This window comes from Globicephala melas, chromosome X (assembly GCF_963455315.2).
Source record: "Globicephala melas chromosome X, mGloMel1.2, whole genome shotgun sequence".
Taxonomy (NCBI): domain Eukaryota; kingdom Metazoa; phylum Chordata; class Mammalia; order Artiodactyla; family Delphinidae; genus Globicephala; species Globicephala melas.
In genome coordinates, this window is record NC_083335.1 from 14,062,481 (window position 1) to 14,078,777 (window position 16,297).

Consider the following 16,297-nt stretch of genomic DNA (forward strand, 5'->3'; position numbering starts at 1 on the left):
CCTGCCTCTTTAAACTGAATTTATGAAACTCGAATCTTAAGCATCGGTAGTTTTCTGCTTTATCTTAAATTAGGTTCCACATTGGTGAGATTGCCAAAATGGCTGGATTCTGGAGAGGTAAAGAGTTATTATGAAAATGCCTGTGAAAACCAGGTTAGCGCATGGCGTTTTTTTATTCTGATGCTTATCAGGAAACAATGATTCGTGCGAGAAAACAATGTAAAAAGTTAACATGTCAACAAGCAGTTACTGAGCACCTACTATGTGCCAGGGATTATTCTGGAATGCATTTGTGATTAGGTAGCAAGGCAAGTAGGAATTTCTAGACTATGGGACCTGTCCTAGAAAACACAAAGAAATTTCCAAATGGTGTAGACCTTTTGGAAATAAGCAAAAATTTTAAACTCCACAATTGTGCTCGAGAAACGCTTTTGGCCAAAGAAGTCCTTTCCCTTTCTTTCTCTTTTTTAACTCTACGATGGGGTTCACTACATCCTTGGTTCAACTGTAAGTCAAATCATTTATGCAGTAGGCCTTACAGGAGTATCCTAAAATAGGTTGCTGGAGCCTCAAGTTTTAAAAGAGAGACCAAACCAAATGACACAGTAGAGTTTTATTAAAGGAAGATTATGAAGCTGGGTTTGGCGGAGTTTTTCCATTTCATTCTTTGGCTAAGTACGGGCTCATGTTCTGCACATGATTTGTTGTGTAACTACTAAAAATGATCACAAGGAACTCAGCAATAACATGCTATGGAAACACTAAATAATACCAGAACTGGGGAAGTTATAAGAAAACCGGGATGAGAAAGGACATATGAAATACCAAAGTTAGAGAAAATCTGTCTTTCGTCTCACAACCACTGATCAGACTACCATGCAGTGTTTTTTACATGAAGGGAATTCAGAACCTGGGAAATAAACCCCTTGTGTGGGATAAAGTAGAAAGACAAAGGCTTTTAAAACAGTCATGAGAACTAAAGAAATAGGGGTCCCCTGCAATGCTCACTCCCCCAGAAGAAGTGATGAGACTACCCCCCAGGTCTTGGGTCCCCATTCTCACTGACCTGACCAAGTTCAGGATGGTGAACACAGAGTACTAAGGCCCAGCTCTCCTTTCTGACTCTGGACTACCCCAGTGGGCAAACAAAATGGCTGTCTCTCTTTTGGAATCGTCTATGGCTTCTCGGTAAAGAGCCATGTAGGTTGGTCAACAAGCCAAAGGAATACTATTGCACTGGGAAGAAAAAGCCTAATAGTATACAGTACTTCAATTTAAATTCTCCTGTGGAGTTTCTGGTAAAATCTAGCATCTCCTTGATCCAGTGATGGCTCTCGCTGTCATGTCATGATATACCAGGCCCTCAAGGGTACTCCATTACAAGCTCTCGACGGTCTCTCCACCGTGCCAGGGGCAAACCTTTCACCCGAAAGCAGATATAATAGTAGACGAAGTCATACTGTGTTCTGGGGATTTAATAATTTTGAATATAAATTCAACTTCACTCACATTCTACTCCCTCGTAACACTCAAAAATCAATCACTTCTCTCAAGTCCTCAAATAACTTAGTTACTGAAATAATTTATACCAGAAGACCCAAGACTCAGTGGTAGATCATGCCACATGGGGATTAACAAAATGGGCAACCATGTTCTAAGACCTTGCTTTAATCCTCACTTACGTACTGATTCTCTATGGCATGCCGTGCCACTTAAAATGATCAATCTGATTATTCCTTTGGGTCACAGGTCTTGACTAATGTTTGATATGTTTTCCTTTTATTTAGAAGGGTCTGTTGAGCCCAGATGTGACTTCCAGAATCCTTGGGGCTGGGGGAGGAGTCGGGTAGGGGTTAATTATGGTTGCTTTTATAAAAGGCAGATTTTTCGGACCTCACTTAGCAATTCAAAAGTATTTCTCAAAATGATATTTAGAAAAAACAGGAAAAGGAAAACTGTACACACTTCCCTTCCTCCTTTGAACCCCTGACATAAAGAATGGGTTAATGGTCTCAGACAGAAAATGCTTATTCAGTTTCTATGGTTTCATGATCATGAAGGTCACGATGTTAATACTGAAGAGAAAAATATTCTGTTCGATGTCAGAATTAATTTTCTACTGATAGCTTTTATTGGACTTTATTGCTTTATACGATATAGAGTACTTACTATGTGCCAGGCTCCGTTCTAAGTACTTTATATGTATTAAATCATTTAAGCTTCAAAATAATCATAGGACATGAGTATTATTATTTTGTTTCACAGATGAGGAAACAGAGGCCTAAAGAGATTAAGGGACAAACACAACATCTTCCAGTAGATGGCCAAGATTTGAAATGGGGCAGTTTTGTCCTAGAGCAGGTACACTCAATTTCCTTGATGTGTATCTTTTGAGTGCCAGACTATCGGAACCTTAAGGGCAGCACATGGGGCTGGTCCTCCTGCATAGCTCGCAGATCTAACATAGGGTATCCACACACAGTGAATACCTCAGCTCTGGGGTTGGATATTTTCTAGTGAGAATTTGCAGGTTTCAAATTTATTGACCAAATGAATCAGTTTTTATGTTGATGGGCAAGTTAGGATGCAACTCTTCTACATGGAACGATATCTGACTGGACAACTATGGATGAGATGACAGATTTTAAAATAATTTTTAATAATAATTTTAATAATTTTTAATAATGACGTATGCACTCAGTAGCCACAACTACTGAGCCTGTGTGCCACAAGTACTGAAACCCATGCTACAGGGATGAGAAAAAAAAATATTCACCAGAGGTAGACACAAAGAACTCAAAAGCTCAAGTAAACACTGCTGGACACGAAGAGAAAAGAGGTTACTGGAACAAAACAGGAAACTGTATATTTTGCCAAAGTTTTAACAGTTTGAAAAACTTGCAGCTAAATGTAGCAGAGATGATCAATTTCTACTAGAACGTGGCATATTATTTATATAAGGGAAAGGTTTTGACATTAATTACAGAAGAATGAGATGGCTTGATTTGTTTACTTTGGGGGACCAGTATGATAGAAAGGGAACATCGTCTGGACTCAATATTCCTTTATTAACTCAAATCAAAATCAATCTGAGTTATTGAGCATAATGACAATACATTAATAGTTAACTTCCAAGCCTTATGAAATCCTTCAAAACTGACTAAGGTGTTTCTAAATGGTAAGGTAACAAAGAATTTAGATCTTAGGAGCTAGTCTATGTTTCATGGTAAAAGTCAGTGGAGGGGGAGGGGCCCTCATTTCCTTTTTAACTTATTAAGACTCTTTTAAAAATACTCATTCCTGCGTTCCTCAGGGTATACATTTAACGTGACATCTGCACTCCATTTCTGCTATAAAATGCCTTTGCAGAGAAGTCCTTTTCTCTGCAAAGACTCTCTTAATATAGATTGGGACTTTCTACCAAATAACCTGCATTTTCCAAACACCACATTAAAAACTACTGCAAGCCGCCTGAAAAAAGAGAAATCCTGGAACAGAACTCTTCACACAGCCTGGATCTCATTTCAGTAATTCAGAATGAGCCTTCAGCCACATTACACAGTGATGGCAGTCAACATGCGGCACTCAAGTTAGAAACACATTTCCTTCTAGTTTCTTCCAGTTCCTAACATACATTCACTACAACATTTTTCCCCTGCACTGCCAATAGTACCAAACAAACAGAAAGGGTCTAGATTTTTATCTGTTCTTGGTAACATAAGCACCCAACAAAAATAACAGGAAATCGTTCCCCAAATTATGGTCAAAGAAAGAGATAGGGGGACTATCAAAGAAAGAGATAGGGGACTTCCCTGGTGGTGCAGTGGTTAAGAATCCACCTGCCAATGCAGGGGACACAGGTTCGATCCCTGGTCTGGGAAGATCCCACATGCTGCAGAGCAACTAAGCCCGTGCACCACAACTACTGAGGCTGTGCTCTAGAGCCTGTGAGCCACAACTACTGAGCCTGTGTGCCACAACTACTGAAACCCATGCGCCTAGAGCCCGTGCTCTTCAACAAGAGAGGCCACCGCTCGCCGCAACCGGAGAAAGCCTGCGCACAGCAATGAAGACGCAACACAGCCAGAAATAAAGAAAATTTTAAAAAGAAAAAGATAGGGAACCCAAACATGCTGTGAGATGTGAAGGGTTTATTCAACAACTTCCCAACTCGGTTTGATTTCAATACACAAACGTGCTAAGAAAGAAGGTGGAGATTCTCCTATGTCCCTGATAATAGGATTTTAAACACATAACAAAAGATATAAAATAAGCTAGGATTCATTCAGGAATATTTGGAGCCACACTGTAGCTGAAACTGCATAAATGCTTGAAAATAAGTCTTGTGTTTTAAATTAGACTCAGTTATGATAAGTTGAAGCATCATTGTATCCGCCCCCTTGTAGAGGGCTCTATTATTGTTTTGAGAGTATTCAGTCCTTGACATTTCCCACACCCCTACCTTCCCCACGTCTCCACCCCTGTATGTATTATAGTGTATAGAATATATATATATACACACACACATATATATATATATCCCACCTTCCTCTTTGCAATTCTAGTCTTTAAGGTTGTGTGTGAAAAAGAATATTAAATGTTGAATACATATCTACACTTAAAAGCTTTTTGTATTGCTCATTTTTAAAAATAGACATAATGATTTGGGGAAATGGTAAGCTAATTTGTGTAGTACTCTTGTAGGTGTCGGGGCATTGCGAATAGACAACAATGAAGGGGGATCAATGGAAATCGTTTTCAAGGCAGGACAGTCATTTAGACATCACAAGGCTAAGGCACCGATTTCTAATTACAGTCCCCGGAGTTTGGGGTTGGGGTATAGACACAGCCCCATTATGGCAGTGTTAATTGAAACCATGAGAATGCAACTCTCTTTGGCATAGGAGCTATTAATTTTCACGGTGCATGTAACCACTTGTGCATTTTTGAAAGACCACAACAGACTTCACCCTTCCAGGCAAAACTGCTGCTGCTAGCAGGTAAATAAGAAATGTATCATGAACCATGACAAGTAAAGATGGAATAAGTAATACAAAGATGTGTAGCACCAGGGTATTCGTGAACCATCTGTTCCTAATTAAAGGGACTTTTCTGAAGTTTGAATTGCAAAGCTCAATGGAGTAAGCTGAAATCACTGGATGTCTGCGCCCAGAAAAACTGAAGCAAGGCAAGCATACTTCAAGTAAGAAGTGAGTTTCTCCTGAAGTCAGTTAAGCTTGCTGGTGCTAATAGCCTTTAAAGGGTTTAGTGATAATCAAATCATTGCTCAGCAAATAACAGCAACCCTTTTGTTGCAAAAGTAAACTGGAGAAGCAGAGCATCTGCTCATGAAAAGAAAGTGTGAACATCTCTGAGTTAAGTATGCATAACTAGTCCCAAGACCACAATGGTTTTCATAGTTGACTTTAAAGCCTTCTTTGTAGATGAAGTGGGTGAGGTTCTCCACCCTGAAGGGTCTTTTTCAGGCCCAAGGTAATTAATTCTACTGGACACCAAAAGAAGGAATGTATTTCTTGGGTTGCTCCAGTTCCACCCGTCAACTACATTTGGACAACAGTTCCTACATGAAAAAACATTGCTTGGGTCCCCACACTGTTAGAGCTTACTAATTTTTCTCAATCAAATGTAGATTATTTTCAACATGTTCAATTTGAAATATGCTTTTCATAGCCAGATCATTTACTGTCTTCCCCATACCACTATACCTTAAATTAAAATCTCTGTTGAGCTGGTACTCATACTCCAAAAACGAATGTAATGAATATTTTTTCAAATGTGCAAGTACTCCTTTCCAGCCTTCTAAAAAGAAACATTACACTGATGATAGATTTTTACATAATTTGTGCTTTGACATCTTTAGAAACTGATTTGATGCTTGAGTGTCTTATTATTATGTAATTTAGATATAACTCAACCTAGTGGAAGGGTTTGATTTCAAGTCAGTCCTTAAGTCAAGAAGATGCTCAGTGGTAAAGCAAAACATTATTTTTTAAAGTTATCAATTACAAACACAACATTTAAAATAGTCATATTTCTCCAAAAAAGATATACAGATGGCCAATAGGCACATGAAAAGATGCTCAACATCACTAATTATTAGAGAAATGCAAATCAAAACTACAATGAGGCATCATCTCACACAAGTCAGAATGGCCATCATGAGAAAGTCTACAGATAAAAAATGCTGGAGGGGGTGTGGAGAAAAGGGAACCCTCCTACACTGTTGGTGGGAATGTAACTAATTTACATTAGTTTAGTGCAGCCACTATGGAAAACAGTATGGAGGTTCGTCAAAAAAAAACAAAAAAAAAACAACCTAAAAATAGTTACCATATGATCCAAAAATCCCACTCCTGGGCATATATCCAGAAAAACATTCTAATTCAAAAAGATACAGGCACCCCAATGTTCCTAGCAGCACTATTTACAATAGCCGGGACATGGAAGCAACCTAAATGTCCATCAACAGACAAATGGCTTAAGAACATGTGGTACGTATATACAATGGAACACTACTCAGCCATAAAAAGAGAATGAAATAATGCCATTTAGAGCAACATGGATGGACCTAGAGATTATCATATTAAGTCAAGTATGTCAGACAGAGAAAAACAAATACCATATGATAGCACTTTTATATGTAATCTAAAAGATGACACAAATGAACTTATTTACAAAGCAGAAACAGACTCACAGACATAGAAAACAAAATTATGGTTACCAAAGGGGAACGGGGTGAGGGAGGGATAAATTAGGGGTTTGGGATTAAAAGATACACACTACTATATGTAATATAGATAAATAACAAGGTCCTACTGTAGAGCACAGGGAACTATATTCAAATCCTGTGATAAACCATAATGGAAAAGAATATGAAAAAGTGTGTGTGTGGGTGTGTGTAACGAGAAACTGTACACGAGAAACTAACACACCATTGTAAATCAGCTATAATAAAAAAAATTTAAGTCATAACAGTATTTTCCACTAAACAATTGGCAAGTAATGTTTTACTGAAAGTAAATTGAGCCCTATAGCTTGTATTCATTGTAGTCTCATATAACGATGCAAACAACTCTTAGGCAGACATGAGAATACACTGAATATAGAATAGGGATCAATTCTCCAAAAATTTAGGGTCATATTTGGAAATTAACTTTCTCAAACAACTTGACAAAACTAAGGTACACAGAAATTTCTTTCTTGCTTTAAAAAAATTCATACCAGGGCTTCCCTGGTGACGCAGTGGTTGAGAGTCCGCCTGCTGATGCAGGGGACACGGGTTCCTGCCCCGGTCCGGGAAGATCCCACATGCCGTGGAGCGGCTGGGCCCGTGAGCCATGGCCGCTGAGCCTGCGCGTCCGGAGCCTGTGCTCCGCAACGGGAGAGGCCACAACAGTGAGAAGCCCGCGTACCGCAAAAAAAAAAAAAAAAAAATTCATACCAAAAGCAACATTGGAAATTGTGATTATTTCCTTATGGGTCACATACTCTTTATTGCACAGGTAAGTAAGGGTGAACAGTCAATCTTATTGATTTGCCACCAATCTTATTGGTGGTGAACCAATCTTATTGGTTCTCAGTTAATTCTGGGAACCATGTCAAGAAGAATGCGATACTGGGAAGCCTCGAGTGTTTATTTACCCTGGGAGGTGGCATAACGTGGACTAGACTTCTAGCCCTCAATCTTTTAACCTGCTTCCTTGGTTCGACCACCACCTTCCCCCTCAAGTTAGGGGTTCTGGAATCTCAGTTCTCTAAAGGGGCCCCAACGGGGCTAAGGGAGGCTAACACCATGGCAGGCTTGTGTCAGCCTGGTCCTTTTTCCCAGGAATCAACTCAGAGGGGGGATGGTTAATGTAAAGAAACCACTTTCAGACACTTGCAAAGGGTGTTCTAGTCCTTGCTTTTCTCTTTGGCACGCACACAGACGTTCAAAACCACACGGCACGCATGGACTCCCCTGGTGGCGCAGCGGTTAAGAATCCGCCTGCCAATGCAGGGGACGTGGGTTTGATCCCTGGTCCGGGAAGATCCCACATGCCACGGAGCAACGAAGCCCGTGCACCACAACTACTGAGCCTGCACTCTACAGCCTGCGAGCCACAACTGCTGAACCAGTGCGCCGCAACTACTGAAGCCTGTGCACCTAGAGCATGTGCTCCGCAACAAAGAAGCCACCGCAATGAGAAGCCCGTGCACTGCAACGAACAGTAGCCCCCGCTCGCCGCAACTAGAGAAAGCCCGCGCGCATTAGCGAAGTCCCAATGCAGCTCCCCCGCCCCCGCCACCAAAAAAAGAAAAAGCAGCACCTTTCTGCCTATTCAGCTTAGGATAAATGCGAGGAATTGCTGAAGGAGGGCAGATGTGTTAGGGGAACTACAATGTAATTAACTTTGATCTGGATTAACTGTGCATTGTTTAGGGACTCTGACACGAGCATCTCCAAGATTAATAATGGTTGCAGAGGTGGGGGCAGCAGTTCAGGATTCCGACTATTCCTTTAATTATACCCATCACCTCCCTACTTGCTCCCACCCACCCCTCATATGCCCCAACAATTTTTTTTTGTTTTATTTTTTTGCAATTTATGATGAAAATATCAGGAGGAAAAGGAGTGAACAAAAACGTACTGTAATGAATTGTTTCCTGATGGCTCATGGCTGGGAAATGGGAACACACACACACAACTGTAATAATGGAATGCAACCAACAAACTAATACTAACATCTCCCAGTGAGACAGCCAATAAGCACCTAATTTTTAAAATACACAATTCTTTATCTTCACTCTGGTAAATGTAAGATTCCTCGCTAGGGGGACCATGAATCCTGGTCTGCCCATGTTATCTGGGCATAATTGTTTTTAAGCACCTCCTGGTTTGGACAATAAATTATATGGCTACTCTAAATCTGAATGAACTCTCTAAGAAGCCACTGGATTTATATTTTACTGTTAGCATCACTGTCTAGTTTGTATTTTGACCAGTCCTCCAGTCCTCAAAACAACCAAATGGGCTAAAATTTGGCTTTTCCTTTGAGGGCCTAAAGGTAACAGCACTAAGATCAGTCCTGCAAAGATAACTTTGCTCCAGAGTATTCTATTTCTTCACTGGCGTTGAGTCACAGAGGGGAGAGGTGCAAAGGCCTTCAAAAGGTTTTCAAATTTCATCTTTTTTGGGGGGTGGGGGGAGTGAAGGGGCCATAGAATCTTTTCCCCCTTGAAATCATGTTCAAAACCCTACTACATACAACTGAGGAAAGCAAAGCTTCCCTGGTGCAGCCAGGAGAGAAAGGCACAGATGCAGAGTCTCGTCCACTAGAAGAACCCTGTGTCTCCCTTATCTCTCCTCAAGGAGGCCCCGGAGGTACCTCCTTAGCTGGCTCCAAAGAACAGTCTGAAAACTACTGGTCTGGTCCAATTCCTCTAATTTACAAATGAGGAAAATGTGGCTCATTTCATTTGCTTTCTCCTGCTAGTACAATTCCATTCTCTTTCCTGGTAATTCTATAAACAAAGCCATTAAGTCAAGAGCAGGTGGTCCACATTAATGGTCATAGAAAGGTCTGTCTTCTAAAGGGCTCTGAGTATACCTTCTAACAAGGAAACGTATAGTAATGGATGTGAAATTCTTTTCTAGACTGTAACTAGCAGGCTCAAACATAGTCACTCAAAACAACCAAATGTGGAGTCTATCTGTATATGTTTCTTTCTCTGAAGGAGAAGCAGAATAAGAGCTGAAAAGAATATGGAGGTATTAAATCCATTTTTTGAAAGTTTTTTTGGTTTTTTTGGCTTCACAGCACGTGGGATCTTAGTTCCAGGACCAGGAATCAAACCAGGAACCAAACCAGGACCAGGAACCAAACCCTGCAGTGGAAGCATGGAGTCTTAACCACTGGATGGCCAGGGTAGTCCCTAAATCCATTTTTAAAATTAAGGTTCCAAAGTGAACACGTATCCTGCTTCTAAGAATAGTTACCAAAGAAACCACAGGAAAGAATGATGTTGATACGTGAAGATGTTCATCGCCGTATTGTTTATAGCCACATGATGCACATGTATCAGGACGAAGTGTAGGAGAGAAGAGGGGAGAGAAAGATGAAAAAAAGAACAGAAGAAAAAGACGATTGCTATTGAGACGATGGAATTCTACTGACTTATTTTTCCACATCTCCCAAACTTTCTTTTAATGTGAAACAAAAGGAAACAATAACACAGAATGCAAACAGCGCTTACCACCGAGACTTTGCTCACTACATCTCTTGCAACTGCTAAGCCCTGAGCAAAAGTGCGGGCTGCTACAAATGCACGAGTGACCTGGAGCTTCAGTTTCCGAGGGACATCTCCAAAGGGCTTCAGCTGCTCCGTGTACTTGCTCACGCACTCCAGATAGTCGTCTGTGAAGTGGTACTGGGAGTTCACTAGGCGGAACATCCGCTCCAGGAGGCGGGCCCAGAAGTCATTCAGCATTTCTTCCAGGTTCACATTTCCTGCCACATAGTAGCGCTTCAACTCTTCGAAGAGATCTTTAAATAGCTCGGAATTTTGCATGTACAAGTGACCATATGTCTTCACAAACATGTCATTCAGGGATTTCTCCGCATTTTCAAGTAGTTCTTTGAAGAATTCTAAAAACAAAACCAAAAAAGAAAGGAAAAAAGAAAGAGTTCTCAGTAATTCAATAACAGAGTGCTTGCTTTTCAGGTAAATCTGAAAACTGGAAAAAAAATCCTGAAATTAAATTGGAAAACATGCTTGTATATAAGGTGGATTTCTTTGGGGGGATTTGGCATCTCTGATCGTTTGTCAATGAAAGGAAACCTGTGTCACAAAGTCACGTGTGTCTATGTCTAAGAGGGAAAAAAATGAAACTTTAAACGGACAACTTCTCAGGACTCCCTGCCTCCCTCCTTTTTCTTATTTAGTCACAAGGTAAATAAAGAACTGGATAAAAATGGATACATAAAGTCTAAAACATGAGGTTTCCTAGAACTTTTTACTATAAGAATCTAAACCAGGGCTTCCCTAGTGGTGCAGTGGGACACGGGTTCGTGCCCCGGTCCGGGAAGATCCCACGTGCCGCTGAGCGACTGGGCCCGTGAGCCATGGCCGCTGAGCCTGCGCGTCTGGAGCCTGTGCTCCGCAGCGGGAGAGGCCGCAACGGTGAGAGGCCCCCGTACCGCAAAAAAAAAAAAAAAAAAAAAAAAAAAAAGAATCTAAACCAAAGTGGATAATGCCTCCTCATTGTAACCTGACACCAGGACAGGTGTTTTCAAGACATGCTGTTTACTTAGACATGATTATTTTTTCCTTTTCTCCTCCTTACATCTACATGTCGTATAAGAAAACTGCCTGGGAAATTCTTGAGGCGAAGAAACAGAATGAAACAGCACACATAAGCAGGAAAAGAACTTCTCAGGCGTTCCCTGTGACATTAGTATAAACTGGGATATCCAAGGTGACCTCGGGTTGCTAAAGGATTCATACAGTAAAACCATGAGATTAAGATAACATGGAAAAATAACTGGGGAAAAAAAGAATACCTGTGTTTTTTGGGTTTTTTTCAGATTTACTTTTTGGGCACTGCATACCCACACAGCCTAAACGTTAAAGACTTTAATCTCTTAAATACAAATGTCAAATTAATTTCTCCTGAAGCTTTTCTCAGGGAGTTCCCTGAAGAGAGGAGCTAACAGTCTATCTGCAACATTAATCATTCTTAAAGACTCTATGTCTGGTATAAAAATAAACACCTCATGGTATCAAGTTTATAAGCAGGAAATGTAATAAATACCAAAGCAAAATATAAGGACCACATCAAGAAAGAAGCTGCCTCCAAGTGAACATGGAACAGAAAGGAAAAGAAGACAACTCCTTCAAAGCCAGAACATTAAGTGATCTTCTCAAAATGCAATAGCGCTACAAAACCATTCTCTACCGTTTGCCTTTTATTTCCTGGGTTTTCTTCAGCGAGAGAAAGGGAAATCCCCATTACAACTGCACAGCCTGGCATTTTTACCAAAGTTCTCTCCCTGGAAGGAGGCCAGAAAGTACATAAGGAGCTAGGGGAATGATAATGAAAAGAGTTACTCAAATCAGGTAGCCGGGAAGGCCTCTGATTCTCTCCAAACCCCAAGTGGTTCTCGAGTGCGCTTCCATGGGCACACACCATCACCACTGGGACACAAGTTCTTGGACCCCACCTTAAACCTACTGGATCAGAAACTCTGGAGGGTGGGACCCAGCCATCTGGCACTCTGCTATACCCCAAAGTTTGAGAAGCAAGACTCTAGCCAATGAAACTTCTCCCATTTTGCCTCTCACTAGCAATCAGCACCAACCTGGCAACTGTGCTGAACGTGGAGCATTCAGGGTAAGGGTAATGTTTTAATTAGAGGAAAATATATTTCCAATAAATTGGGCTTAAAATTTTTTGTTGCATTCTTGGGTGTCATTTCTTAAAGAGGTTTTGGGGATGAATTTTCTTGTGTGGAAGTATCTCTCAACTAAGAGTCGAGATGCAGGCAGCACTTTTCTAGACTTCAAAGTTGTGGAATCTTAGGGCGAGAAAAGACCTTAAATGTCACCTGGTCCACTTCCCGTACCGTCCTTGAATCACTAGTGTCCTTGCCAAGTGGTGCTGGCTTTCACATACTGGAAAAATAAAGCCTGGTTACTGAGATCAGCATGGAAGCCTTGTGTCAATCCAGTGCTACTAATATTTCACCATCCAAAAGAGCACATTCCAAAGGCAACCATAGGTCCTTCCTTAGATTGGATTTTTACTATATTGCTCATAAAATTGGCACACATCATTTAGTGTAGAAACAGGATGTTGAGAATTATTTGACTTGTGCTTTCATGACTCATTAAATAAGTAATTCTGAATACTCACTTGCATTTCTAATGAATGCTGGTTTTAAGGGTTGGGGCAGAGTGGCATGTCGAGCTCAGTTTTAACTGAAAAACACTATGAAATGTCACTATTTTTTTAGGCTTAAAAGTGTTCCAGGTCAAAGAAACGCTAAGACACTGAACATTTTATGGAAAAAATAAAACATTCTTAGAGATCCTCATTCAGGTCAACAGCCTATGGGTCGGTGTAGTTATATATAATACAGCTACTTCGAAGTACAAGAGCAATGATCCAACGAAGAACAGGACTGATTCTAACCCAGCATGCCCTCTGTCCAATACCACAATGGACATTACTTTATTTCCTGGGACTCAAATTCTGCTAGGAAGGTTGTGTGTGTGTGTGTGTGTGATGTTAGCTTATATTTTCAGAGTTTAGTTTGGTGCTGTATACATATTAAACTCTAATTCATTTAATCATTCAGAAAATTGATTTCCTTTCCTTCACATTTTAAAAGATTTTTTAGTGTGGCCGTATAAGTTGCAAATATAATTCCACTGAGTGGATTATACATAGAAATTCTACAAAACTGATATAAGGAGTTAAAATCTGCTAATTTGATCTCTCCAAATAGCTATGTAATTTGACAACTATGTACTAAGTGGTTGGTATGGGCTCAAATCAAAGCACACAGCTTTGCCATGCATCTTAACCTTCCTGCCCAAAGAGACTGTAATGAAAATTTCTAGAAAGATGAATTTTCTCCATCCAATTCACCTTTACTATACCCGCCACGTTCCACGCATGGTTTCATCAGAGACTTTTAAACTATCTATAAAATCCTTAATCTTTCATTTCATACAGCAAAGTTTTTTTTTTTAAATATTCATCTATTTCACCTGCAAAGTCAACAGAACAAAAGTCAAGCGAACCAAAAGACCCAAACTCATTTCTCCTTAGACGTGTTCTTACTGGTCCTGGTAAATGGGACTATTCTACCTATGCTTTTTGTCTCAAAGAGATCTTTTAAGGCTGGCAGACATAATTTAAATTCTAAAATCCATACCAATTAGGTACAATATCAAAGCGTAATAATGTGCTGTAAGAAAAAAGGGGGGAAAAAACTTTTACATCTATTTCTCCTATCAAACTAGCCGCTCTCATTCATACGTTCTTGTAGATTCCTTAACCTCCCCACCTCCCCACCTTTCTTCCCACATTTCCTTCTACAATGGGGGATAGAACACAAATTAGACATTCAGGACCTGGTCCCCAGCCACCAAGAGCAACTTCATTCATCGCTGCAAAGCTCATCTCCACTTTCCCCCCCATTATTTAGAACTCAGAATCAGATCTTAACTGCTGAAGAAAAACTGTGCAGGTCTGAGACAACGAGCAATCATCCCATTGTAAACATTATGCCTGAAGCCAATTATGAGACACTTGGTGGCTAAGAGAGAACCAGCCAGGACCAGTGTAAACCAGAGTTCCACCAGGATCAGAAGCTGACTTGACTGGAATTCAGATCTCCCTTGCAGCAAATGCTTGTATTCATGAAAAATGCTGCTCAGAGAGTCTGAAAGGAGAGTGAGAGAGGAGACAGTTTATAAGCATTTAAAATATGGTGTCTGTGAGCAGGGTTTATTTCTCCTTCAATTTTCAGTTTGGGGGCTTAAGGATTTATGTTCCAAGGATGAAGCAACTGCTACGCCTAGGGCTCATGAATGACCACAACATAGAATGGAAATAAACACTTTAATGTGCTAGGATCTAAAGCAGTAGGACACAGTAGGAAAAGCATGGGCCCTCTCATTTATGAGCTGTGTGACCTTGACGGGACAGAAGATCTAAACTCTCTGAGCCTCTGTTGCTTCTTCTTCCATAAAATGGGGCTATTACTGCTCACCTCATATGGATAATGGCTAGCACACAATAGCTGCTCAGTGAGTGGACCCTATTCATAATATGTGAAATAATGTTACTGTCACCTTCAGAGTTTCTTTATATCTACAATTATTGAAAAAGAAAAAAAAAACCTTTCAAGGCTGGTTTTTATCTTTCTTGGCAGAGTCAAATATTAGCCATCTGGGGGGAATAGAAATTAAGCCAAAGCTGCTGGAGAATGGTTAAGAAGACCCAAGGCCTTATAAAACTGGGAACAATTCAGCCAAAGGAAATGCTTAATGGCTCTAGCTTCCAATTCTGTGAAACATCCCAGACATCTACGAGGGTGGAGCAACTCCTGAGTGAAAAACACGGAATGAAGAAATCCAGGGAAGAGATTTTACATATTACAACACAGAGTATCATGCACAGCACGCGTATATACAAAAAGATCGAGGCAAAGAATCAGGGAAAGGAAAACGGAGAATTAAGCGGCAGGTCAATGCCCCACCCTCCCCATGTATATTTCATCTGCATCGTACCAGAAGCACCTCGATGCAACGGTTGAGCTAGGAGACTGGGGGATTGGGAGTGTTTTCCGGCTCTAACATCTGATTATTCTTAATGTCAGTAGTACCAATTTAACATGGGAAAAACTACTAGAGAGAAAAGGCAAAACCTTTCCATATAAAAGTTTTCTATGTAAATATCCTGTCTTTTACAAAAAGAAGAACATCACGTACTTCTGGAACTTCTATCCCCCCGCCACTTGTCTTGCATCAAATAAACATTCAAAATTCTTGAAACAGGTCAAAAGACCCCCAGTTCTGCTATTAAGTGCCATTAGCTACTACTTTATAAACAATCGATTGGCTATTGATTAATGTGCTAGGATGCATTCTAGAATTAACCTGTGATCTGAAGAGACTGGAAGCCCTTTCTATTCAATCCATTTGCTTGGTGCTATAAATTACCCCCTTGTATTTATATTATTAGGAAGCTGCCTTTTACATATAAGGATTAATTTCCTCTTTAATGTAAAGGCTGTATTTCACAGCCCTGGTGTGGCGTGCAAAGAGTAAGTTACCACATCCACAAAATTCCTAAGAAAGAAGTCTCCTGGTACATGCTACAAATCATACTTCTCACACTGTTAAGAAAACTCAGAGTTATAGCCATCCATTCTTTCACCCAAGATCAAGTACTTGATGAAGAACAGCTAACATAAGCACCTACAAATGGAAGGGGGGAAAAAAAGGAAATTAAGCAAGCATTTTACTGACTGAAACCAAAGACTATCTCCTCCTCTGTCTTGCTTTTTTGGTCAAGTTTGTGTTAAGTTTCCAACAGGCACTTTCCTCAGGAGTGCCTGCTAGGGAGGGCACGGTGTACTAAAAGCAGGGGTACTTGACTAACAATCAACAGCTGTAGCTCAACAATGGTCTTCTCCTAGGAGAAGAAGGCCATTGCCAGCTGAGGCCCTTATTAGGGGCTGTTAGCATATGAAAGGGGGCTGGAGGACCCTGCCACTGTAGG

General features: G+C 40.5%; 1 protein-coding gene across 1 annotated transcript in view; it reads right to left on the reverse strand.

The window, feature by feature from the left end:
* GPC4 (glypican 4) overlaps nucleotides 1-16,297 on the reverse strand; it is a 108,978-nt gene that overhangs the window by 12,057 nt on the left and 80,624 nt on the right. Inside the window, exon 3 of the mRNA XM_030849086.2 lies at nucleotides 10,258-10,649. Within this exon, the coding sequence (XP_030704946.1) occupies nucleotides 10,258-10,649 (392 nt within the window). The remainder of the gene's footprint in view (nucleotides 1-10,257; nucleotides 10,650-16,297) is intronic.